A 17,732-nucleotide genomic window follows, 5' to 3' on the forward strand; every position below is an offset into this window, starting at 1 on the left:
CAAATTTTTTTTATTTTCTAATTTGTTTATATCTGTTTTATTTTGATTTTTTTATATACAATTATGAATTAATTTATATTTTTAAATGTTATATTTAAAAAATAGACACTATTAAATGCGTAGCCTACTAGTACTACTATTTTTAGTGTCGATCTAGAAGATAATTTTGCGTTCATATTTGAGTTTATATAGCCATAGGCCTATATGCCTAGTAATATTATTTGTTGCTAATAATCAGAAATTTCGATTCAATTTTTGCGTCAAATTGAACTACTATTTTGCGAAAAAAAATTACAAAAATTAAATATTTTTTAATGGGAAAATATATATCTTTATATCTCTTTGAATTTTCTATATAAATAAAAAAAAGGCCGTTTGAAATCTCTATTTTTATATGCTCTATTAATCGAAATTGCGCCCTCTATATACTGAGCCAAAAGGGATATCCCCAGATCACAAGAAGCAAACAAAAACACGGCGTAAAAAGATGTCGTTAACAAAGTGCTCTTTGTTTTTTAGAATGAATACTAGACTCTCAAGTCTATATAATGTCTCTGTGAATTCGAGAAATGAATTGATTAGACGATATTGTAGCTCCCAAGCATCAGAAAGAAAGTTACGAATTGGATGTGCATCTGGGTTTTGGGGCGATACAGCGACATCAGGTTAGTAAGCATATAGGCCTATGCATGCAGGAGAAATTACCTGCAGGAGGAGGGAGGCAGGAAAGGTGGTGGAGGAAGCCTCTACTACACCATCAATGCTTGCGACTAGGCCTAGATGCCCACCTTTTTCTTGTCAGATTTAGTGGTCATTATACCTATATTAATCAATACAGGATTGACTCGCACTCTTTTTTTATGAACTTATTAGGCTAATAATTATAAAAGTTTGATATATAGTAAAAATAAATAATACATTTAATTTATTAACAAGTGTAAATAATAAAATTGATTATTGAATTGACAATAATTGAACTTTTTGCACCCATTCAGACTTTTTTGGTCCCATTCAGACTTTTTTGGTAATGGTCATGCATGTTTCACCACTTGGTATTGGCGAACTTAACATTGAAGATAGTCTGATAAAAGTGCATAAGATTAAGAACATCAATAATACTAATCATTGTTTTTATTTTTCAGCTCCACAACTAGTTCACTATGGCAACATTGATTTTCTGGTTTTTGACTACTTATCCGAAATAACAATGTCACTTCTTACAGCTGCAAAACACAAATTTCCGGTAAAAAGTTACTCTTGATCTTTAATGTAATACATGTCTGTGTAGCAAACTCAAATTGCGCACTCACAAATTTTGACCCGTGCAATGTGTTTTTGAATAAATATAATTAAACCTGTTTATGTATGCTATACAGATATCTATAAACATATCCATGCATGCAAGTTTCCTAATTTACTGAACTTTCCGAAAACCAAAAACTGCCCCAAAACCAGACTTTTCTTGTCCAAAAGGTGCCAATTCGTTTTACCATTGTATTTAACATTTATAGTAATACTATGTATGTGTTTAATAGATGAATTTATTATGGTAATAATTATGTGTATGGGGTAATTTTTAATGGAGTAATTCTGTATTGTGTAATCAAAGGTGTCTTGTATTGGGAGAGTTATAAAGAATACCGTGTTGTTTTTATATATATAGTATTTTTTATTTAAAGGAACTTGGTTATGCACCAGATTTTATCCAAGCAGTAATGGCACCTCTTCTGGGAGACATAAAGAAGAAAGGAGTGAGGGTAATCAGTAATGCAGGAGGTATCAACCCACACAGTTGTGCTGCTGCTCTAAAAGAGGTTGCAAAGAAGTCTGGTGTAGACCTAAAGGTTGCAGTCGTAACTGGTGATAACATCATATCAAAGGTTTGCTTTTCTGTAAATATGTCTGGGGGAATTTATTTTATCTGCGTTTTACTTGTAGGAGTATAACTTCAAAAACAAGACATGGCAAAAATAAGAACACTTTTTCTGTGGTCTGTGCCATGATCATGTACCATGCGCAATTTATACAATCCAACCGTAATTAATTTCTATTTTTACAAAATTGCAAGATAGCCAACCTATTTCTTAAATGTGACTGAACCAACCTAAATAACTTCTTTCTCAGAAATCTGATATATTTGAAAGCAGTGTGTGTGACATTGATTCCGGTATATCTATGCCAAAGTCTCTGGTCAGTATGAATGCCTATCTAGGGTAAGTCTGTAACATGGTGCGACTAAGCTCTATGAATCACACATGTGATTCAGCTCTTATTCTCCCTGATGCCTAGTTAACTTGGGACACTACATTCCTGAGGTTGATCTTGCAAGGAAAGTCAATCAGGATGTGGTGTCATCCTACAATATCAAACTAGTGTGACAAAAAAAGTGTGGTGCCCAAATATGGTAGTGATATGCCCAAATATGGTAGTGATATGACATTATGTCAATATATGGGCACATCACATTTTTTTGTCACATAAAGTTTGATAGTGTAGACAAGGATGAATGCATATGTTAATATATATTCTGTTGTTAAAAATAAAAAATAAAAGATTTCGAAAAAAGGTGGGTCATTTTGAAGTATCATAATAGTTAAGAACTATCACCAAACATTTGTCGGAAAAAAAATCATTTAACTGAAATACAGACGTTTTTTTGTTAAAAAAATAACTTTGACTTCCAGTCAAAGTTTTCGATCAAAACATATCCCATAATGAAACGCGCTTGTTTGGCTACTCTGTATGCATAATCATAAAACTTCCTCACGATCTGTGTGAAAATACCTTCTCAACCATGACGAGTTGTAAACAATCCTAATTAGCATATGCATAATGCGTACTCGTGGTTCGGAAATCTTTGTTTACTTTCGCTCGCAACGATTTTCCAGACACAATGTAATCAAACTAATTTACCTGTTAATTACGTAAACTTGTTTTTGGCTCGAATTTTTGACTTAAAGTGAATAACTTTAATATTACTTTGATATGGCCAATTTAAATTTAGAATATTTTGACCTTCATTTTTTCGTATTTCAAGGGACAATACATCTTTAAGCTTAATTATAAGTTCAATCATGAAACCCCTGCAAAAATACACAATACGTTTAATACCTACTTGGTTGGGTTCTCTTTGTTGCAATTCTTCAACATATTTTGTCATCAGTGCGACACCAATAGCAAGAGCTTTGGATCTTGGTGCTGATGTGGTCATCACTGGACGATGTGTGGACAGTGCTGTTGTCTTGGGACCCCTAATGCACACAGTAAGTCTCTTTTCAATGGCTGCTTCCAATACTGAACCGCAACAACATTTTATTAAAAAATACTTGTAATGAAGACCTTTTTTAAACCTACCAGTGCACATTAGCTAGCCTAGGTAGGATCAAGGTAAAAATCTAATATCTCTCACTGATACTAGGCCTAACATCGATTCCTTAATCTTCTAATCTGCCATATGTTATTAATGGAGTAAATTTTTTAATTTTCCTTGCGTATATTTATTTATATATATATAAACTCATTAGGCTCTGAACAGTAATTTGAAACCTCCGGTCATATACTGAAATTTAATTAATTAATTTGAAACGATAAAGATGAGGAAATCTGTGAGAATGAGAAAAAGTCGCCCCAACCGAGACTCGAACTCGGACCGCCTGCTTGATATGCAGATGTCCTAACCATTAGACCACTGGGGCTTTCATGGTATTGTTTAAACTCAATATATATATATTTTTTATGTGACCATCATCTATTGTACTGTATACTATATATATTTTTTCCATGTAATGTAGTTTGGATGGACCACTGACGATTATAACCTATTGGCTCAAGGCAGCTTAGCAGGCCATTTAGTAGAATGCGGAGCCCAAGTGACTGGTGGTATATTTACTGATTGGCATACCGTTCCAGATTGGTAAGTATGTACAGTTTAAAACTGAAAACCAAAATACAAAAGTTCAATGAAAAAGTTATCACATTAGTTTTTATAATTTATGTAATTAATTATACTTTTCTAATAAGTGTTGTATGTTTTTGTAATATATAATTTTTTGGTATAGAAATGGTATAATATTGTGGCGTTGTGATATACAAATAATAGCATAACTATTATTAATTGAACTCTTAAAGACCCCTTCCCTGCAATTTTGGACGTTTTTTGGAAAATAATACATATATATCACTTTAAAAACATTAAACCATGTCATTCCTTGTCTTAAATGTACGTTTTATGGTAAATTATGATAAAAAGTGAGAAACAATGCACTACCTAAGTAGCTCGCGGCGATCGACCTCTCGTGGACGGTCTTAGGCCTAGCCTAGCTAGGCTTAGTTTTGTAGGCCTAGCTGGTAAACATCGGTAACGTACGAACATCGTACGCTAGCTATATACCTAGCCTGACGTTGTATAGTTGCTGCATTAATTGTCTTTCTATTTTTGCCAGACTCCGTTGATACAAATTGGGGAAAACCCGGTATTTTCGCTGAAAAGTTAGGAGTCTTCCATTTGTTTTGGCCTCACGATCGATCGAAAAGTGGGCGAATTACAGGTGGAAAACAAAAATATCAATCCGCGCGCAATGCATTTTGGGATTTATAGCGGGCCGCTATAATTATTAGAATCTACTTAATTTTCACATTTTTAACCGTTTAAAGACGAAAAAAGTTATCGCAATAGGACCATATAGTATTATTTTTACTTTAAATATAGTTTGTGATCTTAAATTAGATCTAAAAAACGTAGGGAAGGGGGCTTTAATTGAATCCGAAGATATATGAAAATAAACTACACTTATAGAAATTAATGGAGCTGTAGCCTGGTGGTTAACGTGCTTGCCTTCCAATCCCAAAATCCAGGGTTCAATCCTGAACTAGTGCCAGGGTTGCAACTCACAAGTCCACTCCCTAAGCCTCAAATGAGACGTATTTTAAATTATAAAATAGTTTATCTATCCTGTAATTGGCAAGTTTGTGCTCGCTGTTGGATACGTTGAAAAAAAAAATAATAATAATTACATACAGTATATAAGCAATATATTTTGACTTCTCTATAACCTAATTTTGTTTGTTTAGGGACAACATTGGTTTCCCAATAGCAGAGTGTTCTTCCGATGGTTCATTTATCATCACCAAACCACCCAAAACAGGCGGACTTGTGTCGGTACCGGCAGTTGCAGAGCAGCTTGTGTACGAGATTGGTGACCCTAAGAACTACCTCCTTCCTGATGTTACGTGTGATTTCAGTCAGGTTAAGTTGACCCAGGTCACTGAGGGTGAAAGTGTGGCCGTGACAGGTGCTCTAGGTTCAATACCATCAGATAAATATAAGGTACAGCTCTATGACCAGTTTTCTACTTATTTATCGTACTGAATTGAATCAACAAAAAAAGAAAATGTATGCATATATATAAAATAGGTCAGCAATAGTGAGCAAGATCACTGTAACTCAATGAGTCAGTATAGGATTAATATATATATTCTGACATTTATCTAATTTTAATTTGAAATATAATTTTTTTTAAAGGAGAGAAGATAATAGTATGGAATTGAACTTAGTAGGTCAGAGTTCAAAATGTCTTGTCCTTGTGTTCTATTGAGAATATTTAGGTTAGAAGAGCTGTCAAAATATATCAACTAATTATCTAAAGCTCTATTTACACTATCAAACTAGTTTGACAACAAAAGTGTGATGTGCCCAAATATGGTAGTGATATGCCCAAATATGGTAGTGATATGACATCATCATGTCCATGTATGGGCACAACACATTTTTTTGTCACATATATATAGTGTAGACAGAGCTTAAGCCTACATTTTACAGGTTAGTGCAACTTATACAGATGGTTACAGGGTAACAGCAGTATGCCCTACCGCAGGAATTAATGCAGCAGAAAAAGGAAGAAGAACGGCAGAAAGCATTCTGAAAAGGTAAATCAAATTGAATGTATTATAAAAGAAAAACATCTGACCAAATAACTTGGCTCCCTGACGCAATGCTATTTGGGAGTACTAAGAAATTAAATAATTATGTTGGTTCAATGCCTGCTACATCCTTGAGCTTGTATCAGCGCAAGCTTGATATGATCGCCAGGCTAGTGATCTAAAGGTCATGGGTTCGTATCCCATACAATTACTGTATATATTATGTTTTACAGAGCATAAATAAATTCACACCTTTTATTTTACAGAGTCAGGAAAATTCTCAAGTTTCTTGGTCTTGAAGATTTCACTCAAACAAATATACAGGTAACTTGCAAATATTTATGTTACTTTTATTGGAAAAAAGGTTTTCTTTCTTTCTATATTGAATAGAACAAGTTGAGCTTAAAAAATTGGTCGCATGCACCCTTGAACCCCTTGTTTTTTTTTAAATGGCACTTCACCTCGCAGCTATCGAGTTCTGCACATAAAAAATTTGTAAATAAAAATATGAGCATGCTCAGAATGTCTGAAGACGCAATAGCTGCATAGTCATGTGACATCTTTTGAAAATGAAATGTCACTAAAGCTCTGTCTACACTATCAAACTTTATGTGACAAAAAAATGTATTGTAATGTAATGGCCCTTATATGGCCACGATGATGTCATATCACTACCATATTTGGGCACTTTTTTTTGTCAAACTAGTTTGATAGTGCGGACAGATATTTATACCATAACTACACACAGTTTGAAATTGATAAAACTCAACTTAACTTTTTCTTGTTTTGTTCTTGTGCAGATGATTGGCGCTGAAGAATCATATGGTCCTCATAGTAATTCGCCAAATCCAAGAGAGATTGTCATCTGGATGGCAGCTCAACACTCGCAAAAGAAAGCCTTAGAGATCCTGTCAAGAGAGATCGCACCAGCTGGAACTGGAATGTGTAAATAATATTACCATTATTATATAAGGTCGTGAAATAGAAGATCATAAATGTATCTTTTTCTTTTGGGTGTACTGTAATTAAACATCCATTATCAATTTAAAATTAAATATAGAAATTATAATGATTATAATTCTTTAATTTATAGGCCCTGGATTGACTGGTATTGTCGGAGGGAGGCCAAGAGTGTAAGTTGCAATGTTCAAGTCATTAGTCAGGGGGTACTCAAGGGTGAAGCACCCTTTTCAAATAAGTGATGAATGGCAAATAGGCCTAACTTGCAGACCTCCCAACTAAGAAAAATGAAATATCGTTATATATATATATATATATAAATCTAAAGGCAAATTATATATATATATTATATATATATGTTTGACAAATATCAGGAGGTATAATATTTTTTCTATTAAAAAGATATCTATAATAAATATGCGTATCTAAAAATGTGGTACCAACTAATTATGAATTTATTATAAACATCTTATGGACTGATATTACTATGATTTCTAATCTAAGAAATTATTTTATAAATTGTGTTATTGGGATATTGTTTTGAATATATCCTATTTTACATTAACAATGGAATTATGGGGATGGGATTATACTCGGACATGGGATTATACTCGGACATGGAATTATACTCGGACATGGGATTATACTCGGACATGAGATTATACTCGGATATGGGATTATACTCGGACATGGGATTATACTCAGACATGGGATTATGCTCGGACATGGGATTATACTTGGACATGGGATTATACTCTGACATTTGATTATACTCGGTCATATATGTTTGTTTTAGAGTAAAATATACAATGATATGATACCTACCTATATGTCTTTTATTTCAGCTCACCTGTGCTCAAGTTATTTTCATTCCTTTATCCCAAAGAAAATGTTACGGTAGGTTTTTTAATTTTACATATAAGATGAAAAACTTCCTTTAACAAGGGCCAATATCACCTCAGGGATTAAAGTTGATTAAATAAATAGGATTGTTAGTTACCATGGAAAAATTCATAATTCATATTTCTAATTGGCAACTCTGTGGTATTGAGTGTGTTGTCAGTTTTCTGAAGATCAGACATTTTGAATACAAGTGTGTCCAAGCGTACTATATTTTCTAATTTTTAACCCTAAAATAGGTTAATGTTGAAGTAGATGATCACAAAGAAACCGTGGAGATTCAACAGCCTAGAACAACATCATCAAGTAGTAATTCAACCCCAGAAACTCCTACAGAAAGCAAATGTGAAACAGGGACATTTAGTTATACACTAGGCCAACTAGCCTATGCAAGAAGTGGGGACAAGGGAAACAGTGCAAATATAGGTAAACATTCTGACTATTACTACTACAATTCATCCAATTGAATCCAACAACCACAAAAACATTTCACAGTATTGTTAAAGATTCAAGTTTCAAGAAATTTTATTGTTTTGCTTGGCATAATTAAGACAATAAAACAACAAAGAAAAATCAGAAGAAAATACATCAAATTGCAAAAGGAAATGTTAAAATACTATTTATAGGCCTATGTTAAACTCATTCATTTCTGAGTTTTACAATCTTTTCTTTAAGTAAACATGTTTTATGCTAGAGAAGCCAATTTGTTTTATCAAAGTTGCCTTATCATTTAAATATGGGTAGCATATACTGAATTTAATATGGATACACCCATTTATAAAGAAACACACTTGGTGTTAAAGAACTAGACATCTCAAGTTTCCAGATAATCATGATAATTTTTTTTTATATTTTGAATGATCCCACTTCTCCCGCTAAGGGTGCAACTTCTCGATTGCAACATCAATAGTGCATAAATTTAGTATTAGGTTCTACTACAGTAAGTCTCTTTTTGTTAATTAATGGTGAAAAACTGTGCAGTTATTCATGATACATTTTCAACCTGTTCTGCACAATGAAATTAAATGAAAAAGTGCCTGGAATACCTGTGTTTACTGTCCCTTTATTTTTAAATAGCATCCTCTATGTTTGGATTATTTGTAATTTTAGCGCCCTCTATGGCGTCACACTTTCTGAAGAACCAAAAAACTTCACCATGATTGACATGCCTCTGTAGAGGATTTAATTATTCCGTTATCAACCAATGTTATGTTCATTTTATCTGTCTTTAGTCACAATCATCTAACATTTGTAGGCCTGTACTGAATTTCAGCCTAAGGTCGGAAATATAGTTAAGCCAGAAGGCTAAGGTCAATTAGCTTAAAGATCAGATTTTACAATTATCATAATTGCAATCATACTTGGATTGTAGTGGGATTGTAAATACGTAATATGAACTTAATTGTTCAGATGCTTTGCCCTAATCTGACATAATTAGCTCTCTGACACTACTTTATACTAATTATCTACATATAAACTACCAACCAATAATATATGATTGGTAAGTTGTGCGAATCTACTTCAAACATGGTATTTAAAAAAAGACTTTACAAACCTTTAAATCTGAACTAAACCTTAAGCTCTGTCTACACTATCGAACTAGTTTGACAAAAAAGATGTAATGTGCCCAAATATGGTAGTGATATGCCCAAATATGAAAAAAAATGAAAAAATCACATTTTTTGTCACATTAAGTTTGATAGTTTAGACAGAACTTTATTCATATTAGCATTCTTTGTCCAAGTGGATTCTTTCTTTTCGTTCTTTTGTCCAAATGGATTATTGTGACACTGTTCTTATAACCATCATGGAGTAGTCAAATCAAAGTGCCTAATTTCAAATGGATTGGAACTTTGACTTGTCTTGGTAATGTAATACAGTATAACATGCAAGATCTTTTGTTTTTAGAAACCTTGTGTGTGTTTTTAACACCGTGTGTGTCGTATCAAATAGATTTCATTGCTAAGGTGAGAAAATCTACGTCCTTGAGAATCTAGTATTTTTAATAAACTGTTTTTGTTTGCTTATTCACAGGTGTTATCTCCCGTGATCCGGCTTTTGTCCCTTACCTGCGTGAGGCACTCTCAGAAGATGCAGTAAAAAAGTACTTTGGACATATTCTTGAATCGGATATTGACAACCAAGTTCAAAGGTTAGATAAAGCTCTGTCTACACTATCAAAGTATATGTGACGAAAAAGTGTGATGTGCCCAAATATGGTAGCAATATGCCCAAATATGGTAGTGATATGACATCATCATGTCCATATATGGGCATATCACATATTTATTCCTTTTTGTTTGTTTATGTTTGACAATATTCATCCTCAATTGAGATTAGAATTCAGATTAGGCCTTCTATGGACATTAGCCAGGCACAGCAAAGCGTCTACCATGACATAAGATTCACTGGGTTCTTTAAAGATGTCTAAATTACATTATACAATAAGTCATTTTATTTTTTCCATCCCATCATGGTTTCCATAACAAAATAATTCAAGCGGTAGGGTTGTTAGCCCAATGAAGTGCTAAACGGCCTGGAAATGTACCAGAACGCCAAATTAATACACTAGACACCTCCATCCAGTGTTCATCCAACAATAAGTGTTCTACCACCAGAACTATTGCAGAGGAGTGACTGGAACCTGTGCTGATAATTGGCTGTGGTTTACAGTGCTCAAACCACTCAGCAACTTGACTCAAATGACTGTATAAAGTAGTCAAGTTTAAACTTTACTTTTTCAAGCTGAATGAATAGCAGGTGTCCAAAATCAAGTTGTTGTTGTTTTTAAAATTAAGGTCATTATCTAACCAGGCTAATTATTTCCAATCTAAACAAGGACAAGGCAATCTTTAAGGAAGACCTTTGTAATTACACAACTTGTGGAATTATTATTTTGCTTTTTAGTAGTAATCCACTTAACCTTCTCATGATTTCTGTTTTCTCTGAAATACATTGCTGATTAATTCATGTTATGATGGTGTCCAATGGGTCAAAAGTTGATTCTGCTGACATACTCATGTTATGAGAGTGTCTAAAAATTTATATCAGAAGAATGAGCAATCCATAATTCTTATATTGGAAATTTTTAATAGCATGTATACTCAAAATATTTAAAATAAAAGCTGAGAAAATAATAGTTATATCATTATTATTTTTGTTATGATGTCATCATAACAAAAATAATAATGATATATAATATTATTCAGACCCATTGCTTAATTCCAATTTCGGTACACTTAAATATTGCATATATTGAAAACAATTCTAGAAAGTGTTCAAAAATTGGAAATGTCACATATTCTAAACATCCCTCTCTTTATTTGATAATTATCTTTTTTTAGATTTGAGCTTCCTGGTATCCATGGATTCAATTTCTTGCTAAAGGGCGCCCTTGGTGGTGGCGGTGTTGCATCACTACGAAGCGATCCACAGGTTAGTCAACTTTCAAGTTCAAGATTTGGTTATTTTTATTTTTTGTGGCATTGAGAATTAAATCAGTTTGGAAATGTTGGAAATAACCCTGAGATCATAAAGGTCATTCACAATTATTTTCAATCCTTCATTATATCAATCATTAATCATTGGTCACTGGCCGCCAAAGATAAAGAGTGAACAAATTACGTAATTTAGTAATTTAAAATGTTTTAGTCGACTTTTAGTAGTAGAACATGTAACCATAGTAAACATGTTATTTACCAATTGGTTTATTGTGTTTCTAAATGTAATACTTTAAATTGAAGTATACCCCATTACTATTAAGCTCTATCTACACTATCAAACTTTATTTGACAAAAAAATATGATGTTCCCATATATGGGCATGATGATGTCATATCACTACCATATTCGGGCACATCATACTTACTAGTTTGATAGTGTAGACAGAGCTTTAAACATCATTATTTTTATTATGAACTGGCCAGCCTCAATTTTGAGAGAACAAAGGTACTATACACTCATCACCTTATGCTTCAGATAGGATGTAAAGCTGTTGGGCCTGTTTGCGTACATTACACATGTGCATGATAAGCAAAAAATCAGTTTCAATCAGTTTGGTTCATGACTTCTTTTATGTCTACATTATTTTTTTATAGGGTAAAGCACTGGGACAGATGATGTTGGATTTTAAAATTGATGGCGTGCCAGATCTACTATCAAGAATGAAGTGAGATCAGCTTAAGCATAAATTAATTTAGATAATAACATTTGAATACAATTTCAAATTTATTATTTCAATTATAACATTTGAAATTCAAATGTTATTAGGTTTTAATTTCAATCAAAATCAGTGGAGATTAAAAGAGTGATCAAGTGTATGCTCTGTTATTAAGCGGAGTAGAATGCACAGTATCATTCTGTTAAGGTTTGCATGGTGAATAAACACTAGTAAAGTAAAGCTTCTTACTTGGATGCAACAGAACTATGTAGGCACAACACAAGTCGACCAATCACAGTGCGATTGACAATCTGAACTGTCGCTTGTAATTGGTCAACCTGTGTTGTGCATACGTTCAGGGGTAGATTCAAGGCGGGGCCCAGTCGGCTTGGCCCCTCTAAATTTCTCAAATTAAGTTCTACTTTTAGGCCCTGTAGTTACATTGCACCCAAGTGGGAACCAAGCCCAAAGGCCATGTCATAATTATGTCACTGCAGTTACTGCAGTAACTACGTTTTGATTACTCTTTAACCTGTATATGCAAATTATCTAGCAGGTTAATTTGGTAATCATACAAACTGTTTATTGCAGGGACTGCCTCATAAATTGATAATACTAAAATTAATTTTATTGCAGTAAAAATATGTAGTAACTGCAGTAGGCTAGAATAATGGTGACATAATCCCTAAGGTTTGCAGGAAACAAAGGGTGTACCTTTCCTGGAAAAGGAAACATAAAACTAATGAAAGAGAAGTATACTGTAAAGTGTTGTGTAATAAATTGAATACTATAATTTAATCATGATAAATATATTGAATATTTGCTATGATATGATTTGTTATCTAATCCAAGTTACTTTGTTTTGGAACCATTAACTAAATTCATGTGCAATCCAAGGAAAAAGATGTTACAATACTGAATATACGAATAAATTACTGGGACTCAGGTGATGCATAGTTTAATATCGTTCATTTATTGTTTACAAATGACTTTAATAGTTGGTCGGATAAAGGTATATTCTATATATATATATATTAAAAATGCCTACTTTAGTACTGGAATAGTAATTCTTGCTTTAAAGCTCTGTCTACACATACACTATCAAACTGTATGTGATGTGCCCATATATAGACATGATGATGTCATATCACTACCATATTTGAGCATATCACTATCAAACTTGGGCACATCACACTTTTTTCGTCAAACAAGTTTGATAGTGTAGACAGAGCTTAACAATACTTGTGTTTTGTCAAAGTATATGGTATTACACTATTATCCTCTTTCATTGGACTCAGCAGGCAGTTGCAGCAGGTTGTTGATATCTGTAAATGTTATGGCATGATAATATAATGTATTTAGTACTTGTATGTATTAATCCAAAGAAATCCATTAGATGTTCTATGAACAGATCTGATCGACCACATCTAACTAGACTGCAACAGCTTGTTACAACAGCTTGTTGATCTACAATAATCATAAAGCATGATACCTGTTTTAAGACATCTGCATGGTATGGTGTGGACATCTAATATGCGACATAAAAACAGCTATGATGAAGATCCAATATTTGTTAAAGAAATCTCGTGGTAATATATTAACTGATGATTTAAAAGATACTCATGATATTACGAGATAATAGAGCGATATGTATACGAGCAGATTCATCTCCAATGAAATGTAGTTTATTTCGTGGTGATAATATGGTACCGTACCGTGTACGTCAAAGGCATTAGTATGTTTATAAAAGAGATTGTCAAACGCATCTACTAGTTGCACATTCAGCAAAAACATGAACGTGAATCTACTTCATGAGTTTCAGTAGTAGAGGATGGCACACAAAATAACTTTGTAGTGATGTTTTACATTCCTTGTGACAACACGGGAATGTTTGGAAGAAGTTACACATGACGGACAATTGTTTTATTTGTACGAAGAGTTCTTCAGAAATGTCACTTTGCCAAACGTTTTGTTACACACCTGTTTGTGTTTCTTTTATTGATGATTTTGCAATGCCAAACAGTTTATAAACAGCTTCACGAAAGGGTCTATTGAAAGAAATATAAATAATAGGATTTATCATTGAATTAAAGTAACCGAACCAAGTGACCACTAACCACACTTGTTTGTTGATACAATAATTACAAAATGGATCGATAACATTCAGTATGAAAAACGGCAACCATAGAATGATAAAACAACCCATAATAATTGATATAGTTTTGGTTGCTTTTCTCTCGCAGTGACCCAACTGAACGATTGTTCTGTATTTCGTGCGTTCTTTTGCGCATGAAAAGTTACGCTCGAGTTTTGTAATTTCCTTTGCTTGTCTCATAGCCGCTTTGTAAACGTGTATATAGGCAACAGTCATTATAATACTCGGCAGGTAAAATGCGACTGTTGAACAAATAACAGCGTATGTTTTATTCACCATAAAGATGCAGTGTTTTGGTTGTGCATCAATGTTGACGATCTCGTTTGTAATTCCCAGAGTGTGCCATCCAAGTTGTAAGGGTAGAATTGAAAAAGTAGCTGGTACAATCCAACAACAAATGATTGTTACACAATGCTGACGTTTTCTTAGCACCCATTTACCATAATCTAAAGGCCTGCATATAACCATATATCTATCAAAAGCAATGTAACACAAATGGAATATGCTCGTTGAACAAAACGAAACATCGAGTGAAATCCACACACGGCACATTACGTTACCAAATATCCATTGGTCCTTAATGATATCCACTGCTGATAAAGACATTACGACAATTCCAACACAAATATCCGCAACGCTTAAAGATACTAAAATGGAATTAGGCAACGTTCGGAGAGGTTCGTTCAAAATCAGGATTAAACAGATCAAACAATTTCCAAATATTGTTAAAATTATGATGATCGCCAAGCAGAAAGTTATAATAATTGTCAACAAAAATGATGGTTCGTCGTCTGCCTGGACCGTACTATTCATCTCCTCAAAACATCTGCAAATAAACAGATATGAAGTGCTAAACGGCCTGGAAATGTACCAGAACGCCAAATTAATACACTAGACACCTCCATCCAGTGTTCATCCAACAATAAGTGTTCTACCACCAGAACTATTGCAGAGGAGTGACTGGAACCTGTGCTGATAATTGGCTGTGGTTTACAGTGCTCAAACCACTCAGCAACTTGACTCAAATGACTGTATAAAGTAGTCAAGTTTAAACTTTACTTTTTCAAGCTGAATGAATAGCAGGTGTCCAAAATCAAGTTGTTGTTTTTTAAATTAAGGTCATTATCTAACCAGGCTAATTATTTCCAATCTAAACAAGGACAAGGCAATCTTTAAGGAAGACCTTTGTAATTACACCACTTGTGGAATTATTATTTTGCTTTTTAGTAGTAATCCACTTAACCTTCTCATGATTTCTGTTTTCTCTGAAATACATTGCTGATTAATTCATGTTATGATGGTGTCCAATGGGTCAAAGGTTGATTCTGCTGATATACTCATGTTACGAGAATAATTGCAATTTATATCAGAAGAATGAACAATCCATGATTTTTGTATTGGATATTTGTAGCACTTTTAACAGAGCATGATATATATTAATAAAAATAATTAAAACAAAAGCTGAGAAATTATTCTTTGCTTATTCCTATTTCTTATAATCTTAAGTCTTAACGACCCATTGAGTTATTCCAATTTCATTAACACTTTTAAAAATATTATTGCATATATTGAAATTCTTGAAAATTATCAAAGAGATCGGAATTGTAGATCCCTCTCTTTATTTAATCATTACCTTTTTTAGATTTGAGCTTCCTGGTATCCATGGATTCAATTTCTTGCTAAAGGGCGCCCTTGGTGGTGGTGGTGTTGCATCACTACGAAGCGATCCACAGGTTAGTCAACTTTCAAGTTCAAGTTTTGGTTATTTTTATTTTTTGTGGCATTGAGAATTAAATCAGTTTGGAAATGTGGGAAATAACCCTGAGATCATAAAGGTCATTCACAATTATTTTCAATCCTTCATTATATCAATCATTAATCATTGGTCACTGGCCGCCAAAGATAAAGAGTGAACAAATTACATACAGTAATTTAGTAATTTGAAATGTTTAGTAGTAGTAGTAGAACATACTTACATAGCAAACTTATTTACCAATGGTTTATGGTGTTTCAAAATGTATTACTTTAAATTTAAGTATACCCCATTAGTATTAAGCTCTATCTACACTATCAAACTCTATGCGACAAAAAATATGATGTTCCCATATATGGGCATGATGATATATATAATAATAATAATCATATAACTACCATATTCGGGCACATCACACTTTTTTGTCAAACTAGTTTGATAGTGGAGACAGAGCTTTAGACATTACTATTTTTATTATGAACTGGCCGGCCTCGAATTTGAGAGAGGTACTATACACACATCGCCTTATGCTTCAGATGTGATGTAAAGCTGTGCATGATAAGCAGTTTGGTTCATGTTATTTTATCTAAAGATATATGTACAGTATGTCTACAAAGTCATATTAAAATAGTAATTGTTTATTTTATAGGGTAAAGCTCTGGGACAGATGATGTTGGATTTTAAAATTGATGGCGTGCCAGATCTACTATCAAGAATGAAGTGAGACCAGCTTATGCATATATTAATTTAGATAATAACATTTGAATACAATTTCAAATTTATTATTTCAATTATAACATTTGAAATTCAAATGTTATTAGATTTTAATTTCAATCAAAATCAGTGGAGAATAAAAGAGTGATCAAGTGTATGCTATGTTATTAAGCGGAGTAGAATGCACATTATCATTCTGTTAAGGTTTGCATGGTGAATAAACACTAGTAAAGTAAAGCTTCTTACTTGGATGCAACAAAACTCTGTAGGCACAACACAAGTTGACCAATCACATCACGATTGACAATCTGAACTGTCGCTTGTAATTGGTCAACCTGTGTTGTGCATACATTCAGGGGTAGATTCAGTCGGCTTGGCCCCTCTAAATTTCTCAAATTAAGTTCTACTTTTAGGCCCTGGGCCCCTCCCTCCTGGTCCACCACTGTAGTTACATTGCGCCCAAGTGGGAACCAAGCCTAAAGGACCATGTCATAATTATGTCACTGCAGTTACTGCAGTAACTAAATGTTGATTACTCTTTAACCTGTATATGCAAATTATCTAGCAGGTTAATTTGGTAATCATACAAACTGCCTCATAAATTGATAACACTAAAATTAATTTTATTGCAGTAAAAATATGTAGTAACTGCAGTAGGCTACAATAATGTTGACATGATCAAGGTTTGCAGGAAACAAAGGGTGTATCTTTCCTGGAAAAGGAAACATCATAAAATTAATGAAAGAGAAATATAAAGTGTAATAAATTGAATACTATAAATCATGATAAATATATTGAATATTTGCTATGATATGATTTGTTATCTGATCCAAGATACTTTGTTTTGGAACCATTAACTAAATTCATGTGCAATCCAAGGAAAAAGATGTTACAATACTGAATATACGAATAAATTACTGGGACTCAGGTGATGCATAGTTTAATATCGTTCAATTATTGTTTACAAATGACTTTAATAGTTGGTCGGATAAAGGTATATTCTATATATATATATATATATTAAAAATGCCTACTTTAGTACTGGAATAGTAATTCTTGCTTTAAAGCTCTGTCTACACATACACTATCAAACTGTATGTGATGTGCCCATATATAGACATGATGATGTCATATCACTACCATATTTGAGCATATCACTATCAAACTTGGGCA

At 33.2% G+C, this 17,732-nt stretch overlaps 2 protein-coding genes and 1 non-coding gene across 3 annotated transcripts; 1 reads left to right on the forward strand and 2 right to left on the reverse strand.

The window, feature by feature from the left end:
* Positions 1–438: 438 nt before the first annotated feature.
* Positions 439–17,471, forward strand: LOC144837063 (uncharacterized). The gene is made up of 17 exons (XM_078692051.1): positions 439–665; positions 1,143–1,243; positions 1,680–1,880; positions 2,125–2,213; positions 3,164–3,263; positions 3,792–3,913; positions 5,071–5,326; positions 5,819–5,925; positions 6,186–6,243; positions 6,720–6,864; positions 7,013–7,052; positions 7,725–7,776; positions 8,019–8,205; positions 9,814–9,931; positions 11,124–11,214; positions 11,876–12,370; positions 16,973–17,471. The coding sequence occupies exons 1-16, from the start codon at positions 488–490 to the stop codon at positions 11,948–11,950; spliced, it is 1,920 nt and encodes a 639-aa protein (XP_078548177.1). The 5' UTR covers positions 439–487; the 3' UTR covers positions 11,951–12,370; positions 16,973–17,471.
* Trnad-auc (transfer RNA aspartic acid (anticodon AUC)) lies at positions 3,624–3,695 on the reverse strand. Its single transcript has one exon. It is a non-coding gene; the product is annotated as a tRNA-Asp (tRNA).
* On the reverse strand, positions 13,910–14,905 carry LOC144838124 (5-hydroxytryptamine receptor 4-like). The gene has a single exon (XM_078693483.1). It carries the CDS (start codon positions 14,903–14,905, stop codon positions 13,910–13,912), a length of 996 nt encoding a protein of 331 aa, XP_078549609.1.
* Positions 17,472–17,732: the final 261 nt, after the last annotated feature.

The sequence above is a fragment of the Antedon bifida genome, chromosome 3 (genome assembly GCF_963402885.1).
Source record: "Antedon bifida chromosome 3, ecAntBifi1.1, whole genome shotgun sequence".
Lineage (NCBI taxonomy): Eukaryota > Metazoa > Echinodermata > Crinoidea > Comatulida > Antedonidae > Antedon > Antedon bifida.

Coding starts and splice junctions, on each gene's coding strand:
- LOC144837063 (XM_078692051.1), top strand. CDS start 488: ATGTCGTTAACAAAGTGCTCTTTGTTTTTTAGAATGAATACTAGACTC. Junction 1,244..1,679: donor CTGCAAAACACAAATTTCCG/GTAAAAAGTTAC, acceptor TTTTATTTAAAG/GAACTTGGTTATGCACCAGA. Junction 6,244..6,719: donor TCACTCAAACAAATATACAG/GTAACTTGCAAA, acceptor GTTCTTGTGCAG/ATGATTGGCGCTGAAGAATC.
- LOC144838124 (XM_078693483.1), bottom strand. CDS start 14,905: ATGAATAGTACGGTCCAGGCAGACGACGAACCATCATTTTTGTTGACA.